Below are 17,781 nucleotides of genomic sequence, written 5' to 3'. Positions count from 1 at the left end.
AATCCCGATCCCAAATCCCGGTCCCGAATCCCGGTCCTGATCCCAAATTCCGGTCTCGATCCCAAATCCCGGTTCCGAATCCCGGTTCTGATCCCAAATCCCGATCCCAAATCCTGATCCCGAATCCTGGTCCTGATCCCAAATCCCGATCCCAAATCCCGGTTCTGATCCCAAATTTTGGTGCTGATCCCGATCCCAAATCCCGGGATCCTGGTCCCAAATCCCGATCCTAAATCCCGGCCCTGATCCCAAATCCTGATTCTGATCCCAAATCCTGATCCTAAATCCCGGCCCTGATCCCGATCCCGATCCCAAATCCCAGCTCTGATCCCAAATCCTGATCCTAAATCCCGGCCCTGATCCCAAATCCTGATCCTAAATCCCGGCCCTGATCCCAAATCCTGATCCTAATCCCGGTTCTGATCCCAAATCCTGATCCTAATCCCGGTTCTGATCCCAAATCCTGATCCTAAATCCCGGCCCTGATCCCGATCCCGATCCCAAATCCCAGCTCTGATCCCAAATCCCGGTTCCGGTCCCAGATCCCAAATTCTGATCCCAATCCCAAATTCCAATCCCAAATCTCGGTCTCTGATCCCAAATCCTGATCCCAAATCCCAGAATTTTGGATCCTTGGAATTCTACAATTCCCAATCCATGGAATGACCCCAAATCCCAAAATTTGGGATCCATGGAATTCTACAATTCCCGATTTTTTTTATCCATTGAAAACCCCAAATCCCGGAATTTGGAATCCATGGAATTCTACAATTCCCGGAATTTTTTGATCCATGGAATGACCCCAAATCCCGGAATTTTTGATCCATGGAAAGCCCCAAATCCCAGAATTTTTTGATCCATGGAATTCGACAATTCCCGAATTTTCTGATCCCTGGAATGACCCCAAATCCCAGAATTTGGAATCCATGGAATTCTACAATTCCCAGAATTTTTTGATCCCTGGAATGACCCCAAATCCTGGAATTTTTTGATCCATGGAATTCTACAATTCCCAGAATTTTGGATCCCTGGAATGACCCCAAATCCCGGAATTTTTGATCCATGGAATGACCCCAAATCCCAGAATTTTTGATCCATGGAAAGCCCCAAATCCCAGAATTTGGGATCCTTGGAATTCTACAATTCCTGATCCATGGAATGACCCCAAATCCCGGAATTTTTGATTCCTGGAATTCTACAATTCCCGAATTTTTTGATCCATGGAAAACCCCAAATCCCAGAATTTTGGATCCATGGAAAGCCCCAAATCCCAGAATTTTGGATCCATGGAATGACCCCAAATCCCAGAAATTTTTGATCCATGGATTGACCCCAAATCCCGGAATTTGGAATCCATGGAATTCTACAATTCCCTAATTTTTTGATCCATGGAATGACCCCAAATCCCAGAATTTTTGATCCATTGAAAACCCCAAATCCCAGAATTTTGGATCCCTGAAAAGCCCCAAATCCCAGAATTTTTTGATCCATGGAATTCTACAATTCCCGAATTTTTTGATCCATGGAATGACCCCAAATCCCAGAATTTGGAATCCATGGAATTCTACAATTCCCAGAATTTTTTGATCCCTGGAATGACCCCAAATCCCGGAATTTTTGATCCATGGAATTCTACAATTCCCGATTTTTTTAATCCATTGAAAACCCCAAATCCCGGAATTTGGAATCCCTGGAATTCTACAATTCCCAAATTTTTTTATCCATTGAAAACCCCAAATCCCGGAATTTGGAATCCCTGGAATTCTACAATTCCCGGAATTTTTGATCCCTGGAATGACCCCAAATCCCAGAATTTTGGATCCCTGGAAAGCCCCAAATCCCAGAATTTTTTGATCCATGGAAAGCCCCAAATCCCAGAATTTTTTGATCCATGGAATTCGACAATTCCCGAATTTTCTGATCCATGGAATGACCCCAAATCCCAGAATTTTTGATCCATGGAATTCTACAATTCCCGAATTTTTTGATCCCTGGAATGACCCCAAATCCCGGAATTTTTTGATCCCTGGAATGACCCCAAATCCCAGAATTTTTGATCCCTGAAAAGCCCCAAATCCCGGAATTTTTTGATCCATGGATTGACCCCAATCCCACCGTTCCCAGTGAAATAAAACCAAATATTTCAATAAAAAATAAAAAATAATTTGAATTTAATAAAATCAATCACAGTGACGTCACGTCCCCGCCGCCATCTTGAGGCGCGGCGGTTCCGTAACACAAAATGGCGGCACCCACCGACCCCATCCCGGGGCTGTTTCCCGCCTCTTTTCAAACCCAACCGGAACCAACTTGAGCCCGGCGGCTCCGCCCGCAACGATTTCACTCCCGGTACCGATTTGAACTCCCGGGAACCGAGAAAGCGGCGGAAAAACCGAGAAGGGGGGAGAGCGCTGGGAGCCGCCATGTTGTACGGCAAGAGGAACTTCCGCTTCCGGTATAGGAGAGAGGCGGGAACTGAGGGCGAAACCAAGCGTGAAATAAAGAAAGGGGGGGTTTAGGGACGTTTGGGAGAGTTCAAAGTGGTCTGGGGGGACTCGAGGGTGTTTCCCCCCCCTTATTTTGGGTGGTTCCGTCCGGTGCTCCCGTGGGTTCAGCGCCAGCGGCCGCCATCTTGAGGCGCGGCGGAGCAGCTCAACAAGATGGCGGCACCCTTCCACCGATCCCGCTGCTCTTTAGAACCGAATTTAACGGCGAATCACCGCCAAACCGAGCGGAGCGAATTCTGCGTCAGCATTAAACCCTCATCACCGATTTAAACGCACCGGGAAGCGGGAGAAAATCGGAAAGACCGGGTTTTATTAAGCAGCGTGGGAGCCGCCATGTTGTACGGCAGGAGGCGGCTGAGGGGAACTTCCGGTTCCGGTGGGGGAGCGGCCCCTCAGCGCTGGCGGAGCGGGGGGTAAACACAGGCCGGGGGGGGGGGAAATTGGGAATTTTTGGGAATTCTGAGGGAAATTTGGGAATTTTTTAGGAATTCTGAGGGAAATTTGGGAATTTTTAGGGTCGGGAGTCGTGGGGTGGTGAAGGAATTGTGGGGTCGTGGCTGTGGGAGGGTTTGGGGGGGGTTGTGAGGGGGAATTTGAGGGGGGCGGTTTGAGGAAATTTTGTGGGAATTCTGTGGGAATATTGAGGAATTTTGTGGGAATGTTGAGGAATTTTGGGATCTATGAGGGGATTTGGGGAGGTATTGGGGGTCTGGGGGTCGTTTTTGGGGTTATTTAGGGGGTTTGGGGGGATTTAAGGGGATTTGGGGGTTCTTAGGGAGTTTGGGGGTGATTAAAAGGGATTTTTTGGATTTTTTTTGGGAATTGTTGGGAATTTTGAGGGGAATTTGAGGAGATTTTGGGGGGAATTTGGGATTTTGGGATCTTGGAAATGGTTTGGGGTCACTGAGGGGATTTTGGGACGGATTTGGGGAATTTTGGGAATATTTGAGGGGGATTTTTGGGATTTGGGGGGATTTTGGAAAATTTTCGGAATTCTGGGGGGAATTTGAGTGAATTTCGATGGAATTTCAGCGATTTTGGGGGAATTTTCAGGAATTTGATTGAAATCATCAGGAATTCCAGTGGATTTGGGGCAAATCTGCCCAAATTTCCTGGGAATTCTCAGGAATCTTCTCGGAATTCCAGAACATTCCCCCCCTTTGGAGACTCCTCCAAAAAATCCCCAAAAATTCAGGGAAAAAAAAAATAATTAATTTTTTCCCTTTTTTTTTTTTTTCCCCAGGTTTCCTCCAATCCCAAATTCCCGAAATTCCATCAAAATTCCCGAAAAAATTCCCGAAAAAATGAACTGAGGCCCCTCCCCCCCCTTGGATGGCCCCCTGGAATTTTGGGGGATCCCAAAATGGGGGATTCAGAAAATCCCGGGAATCCCCCGAAGGAGGAGGAGGAGGACGAGGAGGAGGAGGAGGAGGAGGAAGAGCTGGACCCCCGGATCCAGGTGGGAATTTCGGGGAAAAAAAATCCCAAAATTTGGGAATTTTTTGGGGAGGGATTCGAGGTTTTGGAAGGAAAATCCCAGAAATGTTGGGATTTTGAGGGAAATTTTGAGGTGAATCCCAGAAATTTTGGGATTTTGGGTCCAAATTTTGGGATTTTTGAGGTGAATCCCAAAAAATTTTGGGATTTTGAGGGAAATTTTGAGGTGAATCCCAGAAATTTTGGGATTTTGGGTCCGAATTTTGGGATTTTTGGGGGGAAATCCCAGAAATTTTGGGATTTTGAGGGAGATTTTGAGGTGAATCCCAGAAATTTTGGGATTTTGGGTCCAAATTTTGGGATTTTTGAGGTGAATCCCAAAAAATTTTGGGATTTTGAGGGAAATTTTGAGGTGAATCCCAGAAATTTTGGGATTTTGGGTCCGAATTTTGGAATTTTTGGGGGGAAATCCCAGAAATTTTGGGATTTTGAGGGAGATTTTGAGGTGAATCCCAGAAATTTTGGGATTTTGAGGGAAACTTTGAGGTGAATCCCAGAAATTTTGGGATTTTGAGGGAAATTTTGGGATTTTGAGGGAAATTTTGAGGCGAATCCCGGAAAATTTTTGGGATTTTGAGGGAAATTTTGAGGAGAATCCCAGAAATTTGGGGATTTTGGGGGGTTTTGGGTCCAAATTTTGGGATTTTTGGGGGGATATCCCAGAAATTTTGGGATTTTGAGGGAAATTTTGAGGAGAATCCCAGAAATTTTGGGATTTTGGGTCCGAATTTTGGGATTTTTGGGGGGAAATCCCAGAAATTTTGGGATTTTGAGGGAAATTTTGAGGTGAATCCCAGAAATTTTGGGATTTTGGGTCCAAATTTTGGGATTTTTGAGGTGAATCCCAAAAAATTTTAGGATTTTGAGGGAAATTTTGAGGTGAATCCCAGAAATTTTGGGATTTTGGGTCTGAATTTTGGGATTTTTGGGGGGAAATCCCAGAAATTTTGGGATTTTGAGGTGAATCCCAGAAATTTTGGGATTTTGAGGGAAATTTTGAGGAGAATCCCAGAAATTTTGGGATTTTGAGGGAAATTTTGAGGAGAATCCCAGAAATTTTGGGATTTTGGGGGAAATTTTGAGGTGAATCCCAGAAATTTTGGGATTTTGGGGGGTTTTGGGTCCGAATTTTGGGATTTTTGGGGTGAAATCCCAGAAATTTTTGGGATTTTGAGGGAAATTTTGGGATTTTGAGGGAAATTTTGAGGTGAATCCCAGAAATTTTGGGATTTTGAGGGAAATTTTGAGGAGAATCCCAGAAATTTTGGGATTTTGGGGGAAATTTTGAGGTGAATCCCAGAAATTTTGGGATTTTGGGGGGTTTTGGATCCAAATTTTGGGATTTTTGGGGGGAAATCCCAGGAATTTTGGGATTTGGGGCCGATTTTTGATCCCTTTTCCTGAATTTTTGGGGTTTTTATCCCGAATTTTTTCGTCCCTTTTCCCGGTTTTTGGGATCCCATAAATTTTGGGAATTTTGGGGTTGTTTTTCCTGGAATTTTGGGGGGTTTTGATCCCAAAATTTTGGCTGCAGGAGGAGCTGGAGCACCTGAACGAGGCCAACGCTGAAATCAATCGGGGGGAGCTGGAGCTGGATGTGAGCAACTGGGATGGACTGGGAGGGACTGGGATGGACTGGGAGGGACTGGGAGGAACTGGGAGGGACTGGGAGAGGGGTTTGGGGCAAAAAATGGGGAAAAAATTGGGAAAAAATGGGATTTTTGGAGGCAAAAATAGGGAGGAAATGGTGGGAAATGGGGATTTGGGGATACTGGGATGAACTGGGAGGGACTGGGATGGACTGGGAGGGAACTGGGATGAACTGGGAGGGGACTGGGATGAACTGGGAGGGGTCTGGGATAAACTGGGAGGGACTGGGAATGAACTGGGAGGGACTGGGACAAACTGGGATGAACTGGGAGGGAACTGGGATGGACTGGGAGGGACTGGGATGAACTGGGAGGGACTGGGAGGGACTGGGATGAACTGGGAGGGACTGGGAGGGACTGGGATGAACTGGGAGGGAACTGGGAGGGACTGGGAGGGAACTGGGAGGGACTGGGAGGGGACTGGGAGTGAACTGGGATAAACTGGGAGTGAACTGGGATAAACTGGGATGAACTGGGATGGAACTGGTTTTCCCATTCCCTGCCTGCTCTCCCAGTCCATCCCAGTTCGAACCAGTCCCAAACTGGTTTCCAATCCTGGTTTCCCAATCCCAAACTGGTTCCCAGTCCAAACTGGTTTTCCCAGTCCAAACCAGTTCCAAACTGGTTCCTAGTCCTTCTTCTCCAACCCTAAACTGGTTTTCCCAGTTCCAAACCAGTCCCAAACTGGTTCCCAGTCCTTGTTTCCCAATCCCAAACTGGTTTTCCCAATCCCAAACCAGTCCCAAACTGGTTTCCAGTCCAAACCAGTCCCAAACTGGTTCCCAGTCCTTGTTTCCCTACCCCAAACTGGTTTTCCCAATCCCAAACTGGTTTCCAATCCTTGTTTCCCAATCCCAAACTGGTTTTCCCAACCCCAAACCAGTCCCAAACTGGTTCCCAGTCCGAACTGGTTTTCCCAGTCCAAACCAGTCCCAAACTGGTTCACAGTGCTCATTTCCCAATCCCAAACTGGTTTTCTCAACCCCAAACTGGTTTTCCCAATCCCAATCTGGTTTTCCCAGTCCCAAACTGCTTTCCCCAGTTCCCTGCCTGCTCTCCCAGTCCATCCCAGTCCAAACCAGTCCCAAACTGGTTCCCAGTCCTCATTTCCCAATCCCAAACTGGTTTTCCCTACCCCAAACTGGTTTTCCCAACCCCAAACTGGTTTTCCCTGTTCCAAACTGGTTTTCCCAACCCCAAACTGGTTTTCCCTGTTCCAAACTGGTTTTCCCAACCCCAAACTGGTTTTCCCTGTTCCAAACTGGTTTTCCCAACCCCAAACTGGTTTTCCCTGTTCCAAACTGGTTTTCCCTGTTCCAAACTGGTTTTCCCAGTCCTAAACCGCTTTTCCCAGTTCCCTGCCTGCTCTCCCAGTCCATCCCAGTCCAAACCAGTCCCAAACTGGTTTCCAATCCTTGTTTCCCATCCCCTGCCTGCTCTCCCAGTCCATCCCAGTTCAAACCAGTCCCAAACTGGTTTCCAATCCTTGTTTCCCAGTTCCCTGCCTGCTCTCCCAGTCCATCCCAGTCCAAACCAGTCCCAAACTGGTTTCCAATCCTTGTTTCCCATTCCCTGCCTGCTCTCCCAGTCCATCCCAGTTCAAACCAGTCCCAAACTGGTTTCCATCCTCTCCAGGCCGCCCGTTCCCGCTATCGCCGCATCCTCTCGGATTCCGCCCGGAAATTGAATTCCCAAGGATCCCAACTCGGGAATTGCATCGAGAGAGCCCGGCCCTACTACGAGGCCCGGAGGAGAGCCAAGGAGGTACCGGGATTTTGGGGAAAAATCCGGGAAAAATGGGAAAAATGGGAAAATTCGGGAAAATTTGGGAGAATTTTGGAAAAATTTGAGAGAAAATTGAAAAAAATGGAAAAAATCCAGAAAAAATTGCAGGAAAAATGAGAATTCCCATCCCAAATCCAATCCAGTGTGAGGAATGATGGAGAGTTGAGGAGGTACCGGGATTTTGGGGAAAAATTTGGGAAAAATGGGAAAATTTGGAAAAATTTGGGAAAATTTGGGAAAATTTGGGAGAATTTTGGAAAAAACGGGGAAAAAAATGGGAAAAATGTGAAAAAAATACCCCCAAAAATGCAGGAAAAATGGGAATTTCCATCCCAAATCCAATCCAGTGTGAGGAATGATGGAGAGTTGAGGAGGTACCGGGATTTTGGGGAAAAATTTGGGAAAAATGGGAAAATTTGGGAAAATTTGGGAAAATTTGGGAAAAAATTTGAGAGAAAATTGAAAAAAAATGAAAAAAATTCCCTAAAAAATGCAGGAAAAATGGGAATTTCCATCCCAAATCCAATCCAGTGTGAGGAATGATGGAGAGTCAAGGAGGTACCGGGATTTTGGGGAAAAATTTGGGAAAAATGGGAAAATTTGGGGAAATTTGGGAAAATTTGGGAAAATTTCAGAAAAAACGGGGAAAAAAATGAGAAAAATGTGAAAAAAATACCCCCAAAAATGCAGGAAAAATGGGAATTCCCATCCCAAATCCAGTCCAGTGTGAGGAATGATGGAGAGTCAAGGAGGTACTGGGATTTTGGGGAAAAATCCGGGAAAAATGGGAAAATTTGGGAAAATTTGGGAGAATTTCGGAAAAAACGGGGAAAAAAATGGGAAAAATGTGAAAAAAATACCCCCAAAAATGCAGGAAAAATGGGAATTTCCATCCCAAATCCAATCCAGTGTGAGGAATGAAGGAGAGTTGAGGAGGTACCAGGATTTTGGGGAAAAATCTGGGGAAAATGGGGAAATTTGGGAAAATTTGGAAAAATTTGGGAAAATTTGGGAAAAATTTGAGAGAAAATTGAAAAAAATGGAAAAAATCCAGAAATAATTGCAGGAAAAATGGGAATTTCCATCCCAAATTCAATCCAGTGTGAGGAATGATGGAGAGTTGAGGAGGTATCGGGATTTTTGGGGAAAAATCCGGGAAAAATGGGAAAATTTGGGAAAATTTGGGAAAATTTGGGAAAAAATTGGAAGAAATTGAAAAAATTCCCAAAAAATTGCAGGAAAAATGGGAATTTCCATCCCAAATTCAATCCAGTGTGAGGAATGATGGAGAGTTAAGAAGGTATCAGGATTTTGGGGAAAAATCCGGGAAAAATGGGAAAATTTGGGAAAATTTGGGAAAAATTGGGAAAAAATTGAAAAAAATTGAAAAAAAAATGGAAAAAACCCCCCAAAAAATTGCAGGAAAAATGGGAATTCCCATCCCAAATCCAGTCCAGTGTGAGGAATGAAGGAGAGTTGAGGAGGTACCGGGATTTTGGGGAAAAATTTGGGAAAAATGGGAAAATTTGGAAAAATTTGGGAAAATTTGGGAGAATTTTGGAAAAAACGGGGAAAAAAATGGGAAAAATGTGAAAAAAATACCCCCAAAAATGCAGGAAAAATGGGAATTCCCATCCCAAATCCAGTCCAGTGTGAGGAATGAAGGAGAGTTGAGGAGGTACCGGGATTTTGGGGAAAAATCCGGGAAAAATGGGAAAATTTGGGAAAATTTCGGAAAATTTGGGAAAAAATTTGAGAGAAAATTGAAAAAAAATGAAAAAAATTCCCTAAAAAATGCAGGAAAAATGGGAATTTCCATCCCAAATCCAATCCAGTGTGAGGAATGATGGAGAGTCAAGGAGGTACCGGGATTTTGGGGAAAAATTTGGGAAAAATGGGAAAATTTGGGGAAATTTGGGAAAATTTGGGAAAATTTCAGAAAAAACGGGGAAAAAAATGAGAAAAATGTGAAAAAAATACCCCCAAAAATGCAGGAAAAATGGGAATTCCCATCCCAAATCCAGTCCAGTGTGAGGAATGATGGAGAGTCAAGGAGGTACTGGGATTTTGGGGAAAAATCCGGGAAAAATGGGAAAATTTGGGAAAATTTGGGAGAATTTCGGAAAAAACGGGGAAAAAAATGGGAAAAATGTGAAAAAAATACCCCCAAAAATGCAGGAAAAATGGGAATTTCCATCCCAAATCCAATCCAGTGTGAGGAATGAAGGAGAGTTGAGGAGGTACCAGGATTTTGGGGAAAAATCTGGGAAAAATGGGAATATTTGGGAAAAAATGGGAAAAATTGGGAAAAAATTGAAAAAAATTGAAAAAAAATGGAAAAAACCCCCCAAAAAATTGCAGGAAAAATGGGAATTCCCATCCCAAATTTAATCCACTTTGAGATCTGAAGGAGAGCCAAGGAGGTACCGGGATTTTGGGGAAAAATCCGGGAAAAATGGGAAAATTTGGGAAAAAATGGGAAAAAATTGAAAAAAAATGGAAAAAAAACCCCCTAAAATTGCAGGAAAAATGGGAAAAATTGGAATTCCCATCCGAAATCCAGTCCAGTGTGAGGAATGATGGAGAGTTGAGGAGGTACCGGGATTTTGGGGAAAAATTTGGGAAAAATGGGAAAATTTGGGAAAATTTGGGAAAATTTGGGAAAAAATTTGAGAGAAAATTGAAAAAAAATGAAAAAAATTCCCTAAAAAATGCAGGAAAAATGGGAATTTCCATCCCAAATTCAATCCAGTGTGAGGAATGATGGGGAGTTGAGGAGGTATCGGGATTTTGGGGAAAAATCCGGGAAAATGGGAAAATTTGGGAAAATTTGGGAAAAATTGGGAAAAAATTGAAAAAAATTGAAAAGAAATTGAAAAAATTCCCAAAAAATTGCAGGAAAAATGGGAATTCCCATCCCAAAACTTCCAACACTTCCCAAACCTTCTCCAATCCCATTCCCACCATCCCAAACCTTCTCCATCCATCCCAAACCTTCTCCAGTTCCATTCCCAAACCTTCTCCAATCCATCCCAAACCTTCTCCAATCCCATTCCCACCATCCCAAACCTTCTCCAATCCCATCCCAAACCTTCTCCAATCCCATTCCCACCATCCCCAATCTCACCCCACCCCTCCCAATCCCATTCCCACCCACCAAACTCCACCAAAACCTCCCCGGCATTCCCAGAAATTCCCAGAAATTCCCAGAATTCCCAGAATTCCCGGAATTCCCGGCATTCCCGGCTTTTCAGGCGCAGCAGGAGACGCAGCGGGCGGCGCTGCGGTACGAGCGCGCGGTGGGGATGCACAACGCGGCGCGGGAAATGGTCTTCGTGGCCGAGCAGGGAATGGGCACCGGGAAAAACCGCCTGGATCCCACCTGGCAGGAGATGCTCAACCACGCCACCAGGAAGGTGGGAAAATTGGGGAATTTCGGAATTTGGGATGGTGGGAATGGGATTGGAGAAGGTTTGGGATGGTGGGAATGGGATTGGAGAAGGTTTGGGATGGTGGGAATGGGATTGGAGAAGGTTTGGGAAGGGTTGGAGAAGGTTTGGGATGGTGGGAATGGGATTGGGGATGTTTGGATGAGGTTTGGGATGGATGGAGAAGGTTTGGGATGGGTGGGATGAGGTTTGGAGAAGGTTTGGGATGGTGGGAATGGGATTGGAGAAGGTTTGGGATGGTGGGAATGGAACTGGAGAAGGTTTGGGATGGATGGAGAAGGTTTGGGATGGTGGGAATGGGATTGGAGAAGGTTTGGGATGAGTGGAGAAGGTTTGGGATGGTGGGAATGGGACTGGAGAACGTTTGGGATGGGTGGGATGAGGTTTGGAGAAGGTTTGGGATGGTGGGAATGGGATTGGAGAAGGTTTGGGATGGTGGGAATGGAACTGGAGAAGGTTTGGGATGGATTGGAGAAGGTTTGGGATGGTGGGAATGGGATTGGAGAAGGTTTGGGATGGATTGGAGAAGGTTTGGGATGGTGGGAATGGGATTGGAGAAGGTTTGGGATGGTTGGGAATGGGATTGGAGAAGGTTTGGGATGGACTGGAGAAGGTTTGGGATGAGTTGGAGAAGGTTTGGGATGGTGGGAATGAGACTGGAGAAGGTTTGGGATGGTGGGAATGGAACTGGAGAAGGTTTGGGATGGTGGGAATGGAACTGGAGAAGTTTTGGGAACGACTGGAGAAGGAAATTCGGGAATTTGGAAATTCGGGAATTTGGGAATCTGGGAATTCCCTCAGGTCCCTTTTCCTCCATTTCGAGGCCGTTTCTCACCCGATTTTCACCCGGTTTTTTTCCTTTTCCCTCTCTTCCCTCCTGGAATTCCGGGAATTTTGGGAATTTTGGGAATTTTGGGAATTCCAGGTGAACGAGGCGGAGCAGGAGCGGCTCTGGAGCGAGCGGGAGCACCAGAGGGTGACCAGGCTGTGCCAGGAGGCCGAGGCCGAGGTGCAGCGGCTGCAGAAATCCCTGAGGCGCGACATCGCCCGCAGCCGGCCCTACTTCGAACTCAAAGCCCAGTTCAACCAGAGGCTGGAGGTACTGGGAGCACTGGGAATACTGGGAGAGGCACTGGGATTAACTGGGAGCACTGGGAGAGGGATTGGAGTGGATACTGGGGGTACTGGGAGCACTGGGAGCACTGGGAGCACTGGGAGCACTGGGAGCCAGCCCTACTTGGAGCTCAAAGCCCAGTTCAACCAGAGGCTGGAGGTACTGGGAGCACTGGGAATACTGGGAGAGGCACTGGGATCAACTGGGAGCACTGGGAGAGGGATTGGAGTGGATACTGGGGGTACTGGGAACATTGGGAGCACTGGGAAAGGGATTAAAGAGCACTGGGAGCACTGGGAGCCAGCCCTACTTCGAGCTGAAAGCCCAGTTCAACCAGAGGCTGGAGGTACTGGGAGCACTGGGAATACTGGGAGAGGCACTGGGATTAACTGGGAGCACTGGGAAAGGCACTGGAGTGGATACTGGGGGTACTGGGAGCACTGGGAGCACTGGGAGCCAGCCCTACTTCGAGCTGAAAGCCCAGTTCAACCAGAGGCTGGAGGTACTGGGAGCACTGGGAATACTGGGAGAGGCACTGGGATTAACTGGGAGCACTGGGAGAGGGATTGGAGTGGATACTGGGGGTACTGGGAGCACTGGGAGTGCTTGGAAAGGGACTGGAAGTGCTGAGAGCGGAGGATTTGATCAGAGCTGGTGGGACTGGGATTAACTGGGAGCATTGGGAGGGACTGGGAATACTGGGAGAGGCACTGGGAGCACTGGGAGGGACTGGGAGAGGCACTGTGATTAACTGGGAGCACTGGGAGAGGGATTGGAGTGGATACTGGGGGTACTGGGAGCACTGGGAGCACTGGGAGCCAGCCCTACTTGGAGCTCAAAGCCCAGTTCAACCAGAGGCTGGAGGTACTGGGAGCACTGGGAGGGACTGGGAATACTGGGAGGAACTGGGAGAGGGACTGGGATTAACTGGGAGCACTGGGAAAGGCATTGGAGTGGATACTGGGGGTACTGGGAGCACTGGGAGGAACTGGAATGAACTGGGATGGACTGGGAGGGACTGGGAGAGGAACTGGGAGGGACTGGGATAAACTGGGATGAACTGGGAGGGACTGGGATGAACTGGGAGGGACTGGGAGATTCAGATCCTGAATTTTCCCATCAATTTTTTGGGATTCTGAGGAATTTTTAGGGATTTTTTCATCAATTTTTTAAACCAAATTTTTATGGAATACAAGAAAATTTCAGGAATTCTTTGGAATTTGTAGGAATTCCGTGGAATTCTTCAGAATCCCTTGGAATTTTTAGGAATTCCTCAAAATTTTCTGGGAATAAACCAAATTTTTTAGGGATTTTAACTCAATTTTAATCAAATTTTTTTTGCATTTTGCCCAGTTTGGGATTTTTTTACTCCAAATTTTTATGGAATAAAAGGAAATTTCAGGAATTCTCTGGAATTTTTGGGAATTCTTTGGAATTCTTCAGAATTCCTCGGAATTTTTAGGAATTCCTCAAAATTTTCAGGGAATAAACCAAATTTTTAGGGATTTTAACTGAATTTTTTATGGGTTTTAACTGAATTTTAAGGGATTTTCATCAATTTTTTAAACCAGTTTTTTATGGAATACAAGAAAATTTCAGGAATTCTTTGGAATTTTTAGGAATTCCTTGGAATTCTTCAGAATCCCTTGGAAATTTTAGGAATTCCTTGGAATTTTCAAGAAATAAACCAAATTTTTTAGGGATTTTAACTCAATTTTAATCAAATTTTTTTTGCATTTTACCCAGTTTGGGATTTTTTTACTCCAAATTTTTATGGAATAAAAGGAAATTTCAGGAATTCTTTGGAATTTTTAGGAATTCCTTGGAATTCTTCAGAATCCCTCGGAATTTTCAGGAATTCCTCAAAATTTTCAGGGAATAAACCAAATTTTTTATGGATTTAAACTGAATTTTTAATGGGTTTTAACTGAATTTTAAGGGATTTTCATCAATTTTTTAAACCAATTTTTTATGGAATACAAGAAAATTTCAGGAATTCTTTGGAATTTTTAGGAATTCCTTGGATTTCTTCAGAATCCCTTGGAATTTTCAGGAATTCCTCGGAATTTTGGGGGAATAAACCAAATTTTTTAGGGATTTTAACTGAGTTTTTTATGGATTTTAACTGAATTTTAAGGGATTTTTATCAAATTTTTTTCCAGATTTTTATGGAATACAAAAAAAATTTCAGGAATTCTCTGGAATTTTTAGGAACTCTTTAGAATTCTTAGGAATTCTTTGGAATTTTTAGGAATTCCTCAAAATTTTCAGGGAATAAACCAAATTTTCCCCATTTTTTCCCCGATTTTCAACGCATTCCCCCCAAATTTTTTTTGCTCCCACCCAAAACTTCCCCCCCTTTTCCCAACCCCTCCCAATTCCCAACTTTTCCCCTTTTCCAGGAGCACAAATCCCGCGTGAATTCCCTGGAATCCGCCGTCTCCCAAGCCAAGCTCCGCTATTCCGTCGCCCTCCGGAACCTGGAACAAATCAGCGAAGAAATCCACGCCCGAAGATTCCAGAGAATCCTCCGGAAAAAACACCGGGAAAACCCCTTGGGAGCCGAGGGAGGATCCCAAAATCCCGAAATCCCGGGAATTCCGGGTAGGACGGGCGGGGAGGATCCCGGAATTCCCGGAATTCCGGCGGGAATTTCCACCTCCGGGGATTCTCTGTCGGTGCTGAGCCTCCAAACCATCGCCTCGGATCTGCAGAAATTCGATTCCGTGGAACATTTGGCGGGAATTCCCGGGATTTCGGGAATTCCGGATGCGCTGAGTCTGCAGGGAGAGGAGCTGGGGGAGGGGAGGGAGAGGAGGAGGAATTTCCGGCACCATCGGAGCGTCAGCCTCTGATTTTTTGGGAATTTTTTGGGAATTTTGGGAATTTTTGGGGATTTCTTGGGAATTTCAGGATTTTTTGAGGAATTTTTGGGGATTTTTTGGGAATTTTTTGGGAATTTCTTGGGAATTTCAGGATTTTTTTAGGATTTTCTGGGAATTTTTGGGGATTTTTTGGGAATTTTTTGGGAATTTTTTGGGGGATTTCCTGGGATTTTTTGGGATTTTTTTGGGATTTTTTTGGGGATTTCCTGGGATTTTTTGGGATTTTTTTGGGGATTTCCTGGGGTTTTTGGGAATTTTTGTGGATTTTTTGGGGGGATTTTTGGGATTTCTTGGGATTTCTTGGGAATTTCAGGATTTTTTGAGGATTTTTTTGGGGTATTTTTGGGGGTTTTTGGGAATTTTTTGGTTTGTTTTTTTTTTTAACTTTTCTGGGATTTCCTGGGATTTTTGGGGATTTTTTTTGGAATTTTTGGGAATTCCCGGGATTTCGGGAATTCCAGATGCGCTGAGTCTGCAGGGAGAGGAGCTGGGGGAGGGGAGGGAGAGGAGGAGGAATTTCCGGCACCATCGGAGCGTCAGCCTCTGATTTTTTGGGAATTTTTTGGGGAATTTTGGGAATTTCTTGGGAATTTCAGGATTTTTTTAGGATTTTCTGGGAATTTTTGGGGATTTTTTGGGATTTTTTGGGGGATTTTTTGGGAATTTTGGGGGGATTTCTTGGGATTTTTTGGGAATTTTTTGGGATTTTTTTGGGGGATTTCCTGGAATTTTTGGGGATTTTTTTTGGATTTTTGGGATTTCTTGGGAATTTTTGTGATTTTTGGGATTTTTTGGGAATTTTAGGATTTTTTTGGGATTTTTTTGGGGTATTTTCTGGGGTTTTTGGGAATTTTTGGGGGATTTTTTTGGGGTTTTTGGGAATTTTTTGTTTCGTTTTTTTTTAACTTTTCTGGGATTTCCTGGGATTTTTGGGGATTTTTTTTGGAATTTTTGGGAATTCCCGGGATTTCGGGAATTCCAGATGCGCTGAGTCTGCAGGGAGAGGAGCTGGGGGAGGGGAGGGAGAGGAGGAGGAATTTCCGGCACCATCGGAGCGTCAGCCTCTGATTTTTTGGGAATTTTTTGGGGAATTTTGGGGATTTCTTGGGAATTTCAGGATTTTTTTAGGATTTTCTGGGATTTTTTGGGAATTTTTTGGGGGATTTCTTGGGATTTTTTGGGAATTTTTTAGGGATTTTTTGGGGATTTTTTGGGGGATTTCTTGGGATTTTTTGGGATTTTTTTTGGGATTTCCTGGGATTTTTTGGGAATTTTTGCAGATTTTTTGGGGGGATTTTTGGGATTTCTTGGGAATTTCAGGATTTTTTGAGGATTTTTTTGGGGTATTTTTGGGGGTTTTTGGGAATTTTTTGGTTTTGTTTTTTTTTTTAATTTTCTGGGATTTCCTGGGATTTTTTGGGAATTTTTGGGGAATTTTGGGGGGATTTTGGGGATTTTTTGGGAATTTTGGGGGGATTTTTTGGGATTTTTTTGGGGGGTTTTGAGATGAAATTTTTTGGGGAATTGGGGAGTTTTAAGGGAGTTTTCAGAAATCCTGAAAAATCCTGGGGAATTCCAAGAAATTCTGAGGAAATCGCAAAGAATTCCAAGGAAATTGCAAGAAATTCCAAGGAAATCCAATGAAATCCCGAAAAATCCTGGAAAATCCCAAGGAAATCCCAAAAGATCCTGGAAAATCCCAAAAATTCCAAGAAAATCCAAAAAAATCCCAGGAAATCCCAAAAAATCCCTCAAAATCCTGGAAAATCCCAAGGAAATCCCAGAAAATCCCGAGGAAATTCCAAGAAATCCCAAAAAAATCCCAGGAAATCCCAAAAATTCCTGGGAAATCCCACAAAATTCAAGGGAGTCCCACAAAATCCTGGAAAATCCCAAGGAAATCCTGGAAAATTCCATGAAATCCCAAAAAAATCCTGAGGATATCCCAAGAATTCCCAAAAAAAACCCCCAAGGAATGGGATTGGGATTCCAAAGGAATTCCTGGAGGGAATTTTGGGAATAAATCCCGGGAATTTGGGGTTTTTGGGAATAAATCCCTGGAATTTGGGGCCTAAATCCTGGGAATTTGGGGGTTTTGGGAATAAATCCCAGGAATTTGGGGTTTTTGGGAATAAATCCCTGGAATTTGGGGCCTAAATCCTGGGAATTTGGGGTTTTTGGGAATAAATCCTGGGAATTTGGGGTTTTTGGGAATAAATCTCTGGAATTTGGGGCCTAAATCCCAGAATTTGGGGTTTTGGGGAATAAATCCCAGGAATTTTGGGAATAAATCCCAGGAATTTGGGGTTTTTGGGAATAAACCTCTGGAATTTGGGGCTTAAATGCCAGAAATTTGGGGTTTTTGGGAATAAATCCCGGGAATTTGGGGTTTTTGGGAATAAATCTCTGGAATTTGGGGCCTAAATCCTGGGAATTTGGGGTTTTTGGGAATAAATCCCGGGAATTTGGGGTTTTTGGGAATAAATCCTGGGAATTTGGGGTTTTTGGGAATAAATCTCTGGAATTTGGGGTCTAAATCCTGGGAATTTGGGGTTTTTGGGAATAAATCTCTGGAATTTGGGGGATAAATCCCGGAATTTTGGGAATTCTGGGATTTGAGGGGGGGGCTGTGATGAGAACCCCCCCGGGTTCGAGGCAGCCCTGGGAATTCCCATGGAATTTTTTCCCAGCTCCATCACATCCCAAAAATCCCCAAAAATCCCTAAAAATCCCCAGCTGGAATTCCAGGAAATCCAAGAAAACTTCAGGAATTTGGGGGGGAAAAAAATCCCGGAAAAGTCTGGATATCAATAAAATTCCTTCTTGTTGTAATTCCTTCTTTTCCCATCCCAACATTCCCAACTTTTCTCTCCTCATCCATGAATTTTTTTGGGA

The 17,781-nt window shown here is 44.5% G+C and overlaps 1 protein-coding gene across 1 annotated transcript; it reads left to right on the top strand.

Annotated features, from left to right (window-relative positions):
• Positions 1-2,793: 2,793 nt before the first annotated feature.
• On the top strand, positions 2,794-17,718 carry SH3BP5L (SH3 binding domain protein 5 like). The gene is made up of 7 exons (XM_058857482.1): positions 2,794-2,920; positions 3,751-3,966; positions 5,539-5,601; positions 7,289-7,417; positions 10,693-10,854; positions 11,813-11,986; positions 14,404-17,718. Exons 2-7 carry the CDS (start codon positions 3,871-3,873, stop codon positions 14,854-14,856), a joined length of 1,077 nt encoding a protein of 358 aa, XP_058713465.1. The 5' UTR covers positions 2,794-2,920; positions 3,751-3,870; the 3' UTR covers positions 14,857-17,718.
• The last annotated feature ends 63 nt before the right edge of the window (positions 17,719-17,781 follow it).

This window comes from Poecile atricapillus, chromosome 26 (assembly GCF_030490865.1).
Source record: "Poecile atricapillus isolate bPoeAtr1 chromosome 26, bPoeAtr1.hap1, whole genome shotgun sequence".
Classification (NCBI taxonomy): domain Eukaryota; kingdom Metazoa; phylum Chordata; class Aves; order Passeriformes; family Paridae; genus Poecile; species Poecile atricapillus.
This window is presented reverse-complemented; position numbering and strand designations above follow the sequence as displayed.

Coding starts and splice junctions, on each gene's coding strand:
- SH3BP5L (XM_058857482.1), top strand. CDS start 3,871: ATGGGGGATTCAGAAAATCCCGGGAATCCCCCGAAGGAGGAGGAGGAG. Junction 5,602..7,288: donor GGGGGGAGCTGGAGCTGGAT/GTGAGCAACTGG, acceptor CATCCTCTCCAG/GCCGCCCGTTCCCGCTATCG. Junction 11,987..14,403: donor AGTTCAACCAGAGGCTGGAG/GTACTGGGAGCA, acceptor CCCCTTTTCCAG/GAGCACAAATCCCGCGTGAA.